General features: G+C 48.1%; 1 protein-coding gene across 1 annotated transcript; it reads right to left on the bottom strand.

Moving 5' to 3' along the window:
* On the bottom strand, window positions 1-5,109 carry LOC139682637 (keratin, type I cytoskeletal 13-like). Its single transcript, XM_071577111.1, has 8 exons — window positions 4,539-5,109; window positions 3,585-3,667; window positions 2,935-3,091; window positions 2,358-2,519; window positions 1,782-1,907; window positions 1,377-1,603; window positions 774-892; window positions 1-298 (listed from the first exon to the last, which is right to left on the bottom strand). Exons 1-8 carry the CDS (start codon window positions 5,025-5,027, stop codon window positions 273-275), a joined length of 1,389 nt encoding a protein of 462 aa, XP_071433212.1. The 5' UTR covers window positions 5,028-5,109; the 3' UTR covers window positions 1-272.
* Window positions 5,110-9,617: the final 4,508 nt, after the last annotated feature.

Raw genomic sequence — 9,617 nt, 5'->3', positions numbered from 1 at the left:
TTCTTGATTGCATCAGGCAGAAGCAAAGTTTTATTAGAGACATTTTTCAGCAGCAGGAACATTAGTGACCCTGACTAACTCAGGTAATTCTTAGAGGTTACAGCATTGCAGAAGAGAAGAGCAGAACAGACAAGGGGGCTCCTGACACCCCTTTAGCTACGTGGCCAAGCGTCGCTGAGTTACTTCTACTTTCTCTGCACAGAGGTGCAGTGAACACGGAGTGCTCTGGGTTTGTCTGTGGGTTTCCCTGTCACCTTCCAGTCCGGTCCTCCTTAATCACAAATCCTCCTGCAGGTCACTGGAGAGAAAACACAGCAACATTATTTGACTGAAACAGAGGTAAAACCTTTTAAATAACAGAAACTGGGTCTGTGTAGTGCCCCTGTTTCTAGAATGTACTGCTAAGCTGGAACAGTTGGCAGCAACACAGGACACCCCAGAAATTCCCTAAATAATTTGCTTTAATCAGAATTTGCACTTGTAAAGTTATAGATTTACTCTTCTTTTCACTCCTTCCAGACTCTTTTGCTGAGCTTTGACTCATCTACTTTATTTCACCCTCCAGATCTTCCCTTTATGCCTCATTTCCCCTACAGCCCCATGTTCAGTCCAAGCTCTCTTTAAACCTGTTTCTCAGTGGCACCAGCACTGTAGCACAGTGACTCTGAGAGGATGCCAATGACATGTCCTAGGAACGTGCTCTGTCCTGGCCTTAGTGCTCAGGAGCAAACTGAACAAAAGCAGGTTTCCTGCTGGGATCACAGGGCCCTTACCTTGTATGTCTCCAGTCTTGCAGGGTGGCACCTGGGGCTGGCAATGGGCAGCTGAGGTGGTTGTGTAGGTGTGGCTCGTCCTAATGACCCCTCCGCCAGTTCCGATTCCTCCTCCGTGACTAGTGGGATAAATTTGGTGAGACAAAGAGGGAATTGTACAGCTTTATGTGTCACTGCTGACTGACTACATGGCACAAAGTATCTCACTTTGTCCTTTATAAGGGTTAGAGTATTTTACATAACATTTTCTATCACTTTTATAGTTGCTTTGTATTTTTGCTCCCCCTTTGCATGGAATTGCATTGCTATTAATTCCTGTTTTGACAGTTGTCACTCATCTCACTGTAGAGAAGAGACTGTCATGGTGCCAGGAGTGACACTGTTGTCACCAGCAATTAACAGATTTGGTAACTCTGCTTTGCAGATCCCAGGGAGCGACATTTAGTTCTGATTTGAATGTTCATCACAGTGAAGTTGCTCATAAAACTTTTTCATCTCAACTAAAGCATTAAGAAGGACTAAAAGTCAGGCTGGATTCCCGACCTGTAAAAGAGATTTGTGATATTTCTATGTATTTTCTAGTGGATTCAGAGATGTACATACATGAGGTCCTGCTGTCCTCCTTCCAACAAGCACCGGTAGGTCTGGATCTCCTGCTCCAGACGGCACTTGACGTCCAGTAAGGTCTTGTACTCTTGGTTCTGACACTCTATTTCTGCTCTTATTTCAGCCAACTGCTGCTCCACACACGTGATCTGGTTCTGTAGCTCACCAAGGAGGGAGTTGTACTGGCACTCAGTCTCAGCCAGAGAGGATTCCAAATTATTTCTCTGATAAACAAGACAAGCAAAGAAAAAACATTGATTTTAAGTGTCACCCTGGAGTTCATAATTTCCGGTCTGAAAATGAAGGAGCCATTCACCACCATCATGCTGGTCAGTGGGTCTGGCTGTTCACACCAAGGAACCAGCAGTGACCACATCAGAGCTGAGTCAGCTCATCACCCACCTGGCTGAGCTGAGCTTGCAGATCGATTTCCAGGGCTTGCAATTGGCGTCTCAGCTCAGTCACCTGGTTGTTGCACGTCTCCACCTCCTGACCACTTGTGATAACCTCCCGATTCACCTCCTCAATCTGAAATCACCAATCCAGGGGAAAGAGCTTCAGGGAATATCAGGGTACATCAGACTGGGTTTTACAGGAGCAGAACACAGTGAGTGTTCAGGAGAAAAGGGGCACAGGGCAGGTTCTCTGTGCACAGGGCGTTCCCTGCCAGCTCCTCTGCTTGTTCATTTCACAAATCCTATTTACCCTGTGGCTAGTAAGTCTCTTTAATCCAAATGTGGAATATCTGTGTTCCAACAACACACCACAAGACCTTGTGGCAAATTCTGATGTTCTAGATGAGACATAACAAACTGGTCAGACAGGCCTGTGGCTCCCTAGGAACACAGGGTATAATGAGAGCTGCTCTTGGGCTTCACTGAGGAGGAAGAACTGCTTATTTTCTCCATGTCTGGTCTCTGAAAGGCTCGTGAGCCCTGGGGGGTGTGTGTCAGTTTGGTTCAGGTATGTGTCACTTACCTTGCACTCGTACCAATCCTCGACTTCCTTGCGGTTCCGCGCGATCAGTGTTTCGTACTGGCACCTCAAATCCTCCAAGATTTGCCTGAGATCTGGTCCAGGGCAGGCATTGACCTCCACACTCACGTCTCCAGTTGATTGTTTTCTCAGGCAGTTCATCTCCTGGAAATGAATCCCAGGTCAGATCAAACTGGCTTTTGGAGTGAAGCACTGAAGAGCAGAGCTCGGTGGCCAAGAACTGCCCTCCCTGGGAGAGCTGCCTCCCAGCTGGGGCTGTGAAAGGCACTGGAAGGAGGTGCAAGTGTTTTCCCAACAAATCTGTTGGGTAATTTATATTCTCATCCACTGGACTCAGCAGCAACTTTCCTCCCTCTGGCACTGCCAGTGACAGCACAGCCCCAGGAGCAGCAGCCATCCCTGCCAGAGTTCCCACCTGCCCCCGGCAGAGGGGTCTGAGCCCCAGCAGGTGTTGGTGGGAAAGTTGTGCTGTGAAAGCAGATGGTCTTTTAAACTCAGAGCACAGTGGTGTAGGCAAAGTTTTCAGCCATGGTGCTTGTAGGGACAGGGCAGGACCTACCTCCTCGTGGTTCTTCTTGAGGCAGCAGAGCTCCTCCCGCAGCGACTCCAGCTGTGCCTCCAGGTCGGACCTGCACAGCGTCAGCTGGTCCAGCACCTGGCGCAGCCCGTTGATATCGGCCTCCACGCTCTGGCGCAGCGCCAGCTCCGTCTCGTACCTGCAGGGAGGGAAAGCACAGGTTCAGGATGGGAACATCCCACATGGCTCTCTTTGTGCCCAGATCTCCTTTCCCAGCTCCCTGCTCTGACCTGCGTTTTGCTGTCCATGCTGAATGCACTGTGCCTTGGATTTCTGCCCCACTTTGTGGCTGTTATGTGGAAGCTTTTCTTCTTCAGCTGTTTTTTCCCTGCTCCTGCTCACTGTGTATTTGGTATCACTTACTCAGCTGCGTTTCTGCTTTGCTGATCCCATCTATTCTGGTCTGGGGTGGAAATGGACCACTCCCTGCGCTGCCCATCCCCAACCTCACCACAAATGCTGTTGCTAAATGTTTTACCCAACAACACTAATTAAGAGAGGGCTGGTGACCAGGAGCAAAATGTCTTTCATCATCCTGCCCTACCACGGTGGTGTGGGGAGACGTGTCTGGAGCCTCTGTAATTAGTGGGAAGGAGCAGGGGGAGGCAGTGGGTTCAGACAGGGGCACTCACTTCACTCGGAAGTCGTCAGCAGCCATCCTGCTGTTGTCGATGTCCAGGATGATCTTGTTGTTATCAATGGTTGCACACACAATCTGGAAAAGAGCAGACCATGAGAGATCCTTCTCTCCTGTTCTACTCTGTAGGTCTTTCTGCATTGCAATTAGGCAGTAGCTCTTCACAGTTCTCTTCTTCTGTTACATTCTTACCTAAGTAACCTTGTCCCTTGAGCAGAGAAGTTGAAGGAGGGGTATTTGCCTCCTCTTCTCACAGTCAGTAAAGAAAAGAGATCAACCTTGTAGAGGCTGGGAATTAAAGAGTTCTGAGGTGGGACATCCCAGTTTCAAGATCCAAAGCCAAGTTCCAAAGATGCTGCACAAAGTGAACCTAAAGAATGTTCCTTACGTGACTAAATCCCAGCTGATACTCGAGCTGGAGTGTTTGGGCTTCAGACTTAAAGCTTTGGGGAAGATGTTTGGAAGGTGTCTTTAAGCCTTAGAATCAGTTTTTATTGTGGATTTATTAGTAGGAGGCTTTCTGTGCTGCTGTGACAATTAGTTGCAATACTCAGCTTTTCTCACCTAGAGTTTGTGTTTCATTTGATAAAGCATTTAATGTGTATGGTTTGTCCTTGTTCCGTAGCTCTCTTTGCTTTGCTTTCCCTATGTGGCTGACACCATTACATTCCCTCAGAACACACTGGTAATGTCCTGCTTACAGTTGTATAGCCCAAACAAGATGTACCAAAGCATTCTTTCCCTTGTCCAGAGCATTGTCCCACCTGTGTCCCCTTGCAGCACCCATCCTTGATGTGCCCCCACACTCAGCAATGTCATGGGGAACCTGCCAAAATTTCTGTTGCAAAGGCATTCAGCAGCACCAAACTTCCCCCCAACAACTGTAGCAGGTTCTAAACACAAATCCAGCAAGAGGCTTTCAGTGGGAGGAACAACCCAAAGGGTTTACCTGGTTTTGAAGATCCTCGATCTCTTTGTAGTAGCAGCTGTAGTCGCGGGGCTCGCAGCAGAGGCCCTGGGTCGCGTACCACTCCCTGATCCGGCACTCCAGCTCAGCGTTCTCCTTCTCCAGGCACTTCACCTTGTCCAGGTAGGAGGCCAGGCGGTCATTGAGGTTTTGCATGGTGACCTTCTCATCGCAGGATGACAGCAAGCAGTCGCCACCGAGACCCCCGACAACCACCCCTCCTCCAAGGCCAAACCCCAGGCCATTGCCATAGCAGTTGCCACCTCCATAGCTCCCACCAGCCAAGCTACCAACACTCAGTCCCCCTCCATAATTCACTCCACCGCAGTAGCTCCTTCCAGAAAAACCTCTGCCACTGCCTATCCCATAGGAAGAAATCCGTGCTCCACCACCACCACCAATGATGCAGCTGCCACCACTGCTCCTGCCTTTGCTAGACACAGTAATAGTCTCCTTAATGTTGCAACTCATGGCGACAGCGGTTGGAAAGGCAAGCAGGAGCCCAAAGCAAGATGCACAGCGTGATATGGAATCAGACTGCGAGCTGTCCGTGGCCGCCCATCCCTATTTATACCTTCCACAGTGGGTGTCACCACTGCTCCTTCCTCCCATAAGGCTGGCTACTCCAGCCATTGGTGCCAAGAATAATTTCTCAAAGGGAAGTTTCCTTTCAAGAAGCCTGGTAGACAAGGAAGATACTTTACATGTCTCTTGCTAATTTCAAAAATACATTAGCAATAATGTTTTATGAATCATCTGCTTTTTGTTTATGATGCAAACTTACAGCATTAAGCCAGGAAAAACACTGTCCTAAATTACATACCAGGAAGAAATCATTAAAGGTTATTGCATCAAAGAGCTCTTTATCTCTCATTAATTTATTTTCATTTTATTTTGAGTTGAATAAGCAGTTTTCATGCAAGGTGCTGAGGTTGGAATATGTAAGATGACAAAGAAAGAAGAAATACTAAGTTTGCTTCTCGTATGATGTATGAGGAATGATGTAAGATCTCTGTGGAAAGATCAGAGACACAGAGATTAACTTTTAAATCTCTCTATTGGTGAAATGACAAATCTGGAACACTCTGCTACGAGACAAGTGAGACCAAGGAGGGATCTTTTAATGGACATGGATGAAAGGTTCTTCATATGTGATTGTGGCTCTCCAGTAATTCACAAAGGATTTGTTTCATTATGTGGCGAGTGCAAAGGAAGGTAAAAGTGCTTTAAATATTTCCTGTTGTTCAGCGAAAGATAATTTCTGCACTTTTCCTCATTATGGATTGTAATTGTTACTGGGAAAGGGTGGTTTTGACACCATGGATGGGAGTGGAAACATCCTATGGCCAATTTTTTCTCTGTCAGTATGTGCTGTAGTCTAATCAGAGCTTTGGGACTGCTGTGCAGGCACATATAAAGGCAGACTTGCTGGTAGAGCTGCAGAGCAGTCCTGCCCAGTGCCTGGGCTTGGAGAAGGTGGATTTGGTACAAACTAGAGTTTCTCTGTCAGTAAAATTTCCAAATCTTAACTAGGCAGGGAAAGTAAAAACCAGGAATCTTTTCACACTTCTGACATCAAAAGTCAGGCTGAGCTTATTTTCATGAGATGTTTTGCTGAGACTCTGGACCCTTGGACCTCTCCCTGAGAGCCCCTTTCCAGTGGCCTTGGAGCAAGGGACAGGCATTCCTCAGCTTTTCTAAAACCGACCATTCGCTGTAAAGAAATTCTCCAAGCCTTCTTCACCAGGGAAAAGGGACTTCAAACTCTTGCTGAAATGGAATGTCAATTGAAATAGATTTTGGTATGGCAGGTAAATGATCCCATTCACCAAAGGACTGAATTGCCCAAGTATTTGTGGATTTACCCATCACTTTATTGCTCTTATTCTTATTTCTGTTGAAAAGATGCCTCTGCTTGTCTCTGCCTCCTTGGATATTCCTTACCCAGCATGAGGAAAGCCAGGAGCATTCCGGTGATATCTCCAGCAAGCTGGAGACAGGTGTGGAGAGACTTCCCAGAGTGGTTTTAGTCAAAGACAAAGCGCTGGGTGCTGGCAGAGCCTTGGCTGTGCCCAGCCGTGCTGCCTGCCCTGCCTGCCATGCTGGGCCTCCCTCCAGCCCAAAACACACAGAAACAAAGCTCAGAATATGTAAAAGCTCCAATAAAGTTTCTGTGTATAGGAGGAAATAGCTGGATTTCATTTCTAGGACCAGAGAACATAATTGGGAGTCAGGGTGTGGCAGCGGGAACGAACCGAAACTGCCGAGAGCTGCGTCGCTGGAGCTGCGGATGATTCCTCGGGAGTTTCCCAACAGCTGTCGGCAGCATCTCCTGAGCGAGCACACATTCCTTCCCTGGCCCGAGCTTATCACTGGAGCACATCAGAGGAGCTCAGGCAGAAACGGGGGGGGGACACTGCCCCGTGGGAGCTCAGGGTGTCTGCGCGCCCGGAGCGGTGGGGACGGCTCTGGAACCCTCAGACCCCCCTCTGTGGGGCTGCAGCCACCTGTGCCCAGGAGCCTCAACCACACACACTTCCCTCTGCCTTGCCATTTTTCCTGTTTGTCTTCAGGAAATGAGGGCACTGTTTAAACTGAGATAAAATTAAGTAGTTGTTTTGAAACCTTATAAATTAAATTAAGGTTTTCCTCCTGTTTTCATTCAGCTACTTGAACTCATAAGCTTCCTGGGTCTGTCTCATTAGCACAAAGACATACAGAAATCTTATGGAAATGTAGTTTCCAAGGTGTGCAGCTCCATAATTTGCAGCCTTTTAATAAGTGGGGTGTTTCCAGGGTGTTTTCTGCTGGGCGACTGTTAATCACAAGCTGCCTCTCCTGAGCTGCTTCCAGACTCATCCCAACTCATAGGTCCACAAACAACATCACAGCATCCCAGGAGCTGAGGCTGTGCCCCCTGGGGGCTTTCCAGAGGCAAATCCATAATGTCTGGATCCTTAGAGTGTCATTAGGTCCCTTTCACCTCTCAGGAATCTGGGGCAGCTCCTTAGTGCAAGTGCACGCTCTGCACCTGCCGGACAGGTGGGTTCCCTGTGGTAGGAGCCCAGGGAAGCCGGAGGAGCAGCCAGATGTCAGCAGCAGCTCGCAAGAGGAGGAACCACCCAGAGCTGGTGGGAATCAGACAAGGCTGCCAGGAGACAGTGACGAGTTTTTATACATCATACGTAGCTGAGAGTTTCCAGAAGAATGAAAAATGGAGAGGCCTCAGTGCAGTGTCTTTATATTTTTTAGAAATGAGGGTGTGAGGACTCGGAGGTTGGGAAGGACTGAGGCTGGAAAGGGCAGCAATGGGTGATCTCACTGTCAGTCTTTGCACTGAACAAGGCAGGAAAAAGCAATGAGAATGGAAAAGGGAAAGCTTTGCTTTCCGACTTCTCAGTCAGAGCTCACAACAACTGGGACATCCAGAGGAGTCCAATGGAAATTTGCCATTATAGGCAAAATATGTATCTCTTTTGATCTCTTGTGAGGCACTGGCCATACAAATCCACTGAGAGACTTCTGCATCAAGTCTGAGGCTTTCTGTAGAGCTGGAACTGAACTTTAAAGAAGGCTTGATTTAGAGTCTTGGCTTAATAACTTCTACCTTTGGCCTCTTTGGTCATTGCAGGTGTTCCAGGGCTGCATTTTCCTGTCTTGCCCATGGATGTTATTGAACTTTGTGTCTGGTAGATGGAATAAAAGAAATACTACTGAGACATCTTCTGTCCATGACCTCTTACAACAGGAGAAGGGCACTGCTCCCTGAGACTTCAGTGGTTAAACTTCTCCAGGCACTTGCTACCATGTTAAGTCTATTTTGCATCAAGAGAGTATTAAAGAACGGGCAGTAGGGAAGTGTAACACACTGTATGGTATGTACAGGCCTGAAGTGGTTTTGTCTTTGCACCTGTTCTCCTCCTGCCCTGAGTCGGGTGCTCCATAACACCCAATCTTTGACAGAAAAGGCATAACCAGGAGTTTAGCTTTGCCAGGTCATCTTACAGGTGAATGTGAGTCTGTAACAGCCACATCACAGTCAAACCCATCTCTGCTTGGCTTTCTGGAACAACAACTTAATCCTCAAAGCACCCTCATAATGCTCTTTAAGTGCAAGTTCTGCAAACCCAGCGTGCCTCTGCCAGCTCACCATGGCCGGTGCCCACGGCTGCACCCACAGGAGAGCCCCAGGGCCCAGGTGACCTCATTACTGGCCTGGCCTCTCAGGGCAGGGCAGTGCCAGGACGCACCAGCTCAGCACCAGCTGCTGCTCAAAGCCAAGGAGGGAGTGATCCTTGTCTTACTTGTGAGGTTTGAGTGGCCCTGTGATTCCAAAGGCCTTTCCTGGCTTTTTTTCTCCAATCCATTCTCTACAGAGCTGCACATTTTCAGCACCCACACTGCCCTCCCCAGCTCCCCAGACAAGGTGTGTTTGATGTAAAGATGATCTTCCAACTATTCCTGATGTTCAGGTTGAAACTCTTTGCAAAAGAAGGATGACCATTAAATGACTCAGTCACTGTGGGAAAATACAGGAGATAAACTTTTTGCCTCAAGTTCTTTTCCCACTGGAAAGATTCCTGTAGAATTAAAGGTATAGGTCTGAATATAAGCCATGTCAGGAGAAATTGAATCAGTTGTGGAGACCAAGATTTCCTCTTTGCCCTAATCACAGTCTTGAGGCTGGGTGATAGAATATGAGAGAGCTCAGCCCAGATGTGTCAGAACTAGTCTGGGACTGAGGGAGACTGTCTCGAGATGTTCCACCACTGACTCTCAGAATTTTTCTAGGACAGTGTTTTAGCCCAGTGCTGTGTGGGAAGGACACAGGTGTCTTTCCTGACCTGCCTGTCCATGTGTGTCCTGCAGGAACAGGCAACATCAACCTCAGTCAGTGACTGGGAGGAGCTGGACAAGACCTGCCAGGTCAGAGCCATTCTCTGGCTCCCACTGGCAAAGCAGCTTTGTTCCCAGTGCAGGATGATCCCAACCAGTTCAGGTGCCCCTTGAGCCCATGGCTCAGCACGTGGTGTTCTAAAGGAACTCGATTTCACACACAGA

The sequence above is a fragment of the Pithys albifrons genome, chromosome 25 (assembly GCF_047495875.1).
Source record: "Pithys albifrons albifrons isolate INPA30051 chromosome 25, PitAlb_v1, whole genome shotgun sequence".
Lineage (NCBI taxonomy): Eukaryota > Metazoa > Chordata > Aves > Passeriformes > Thamnophilidae > Pithys > Pithys albifrons.
This window is presented reverse-complemented; position numbering and strand designations above follow the sequence as displayed.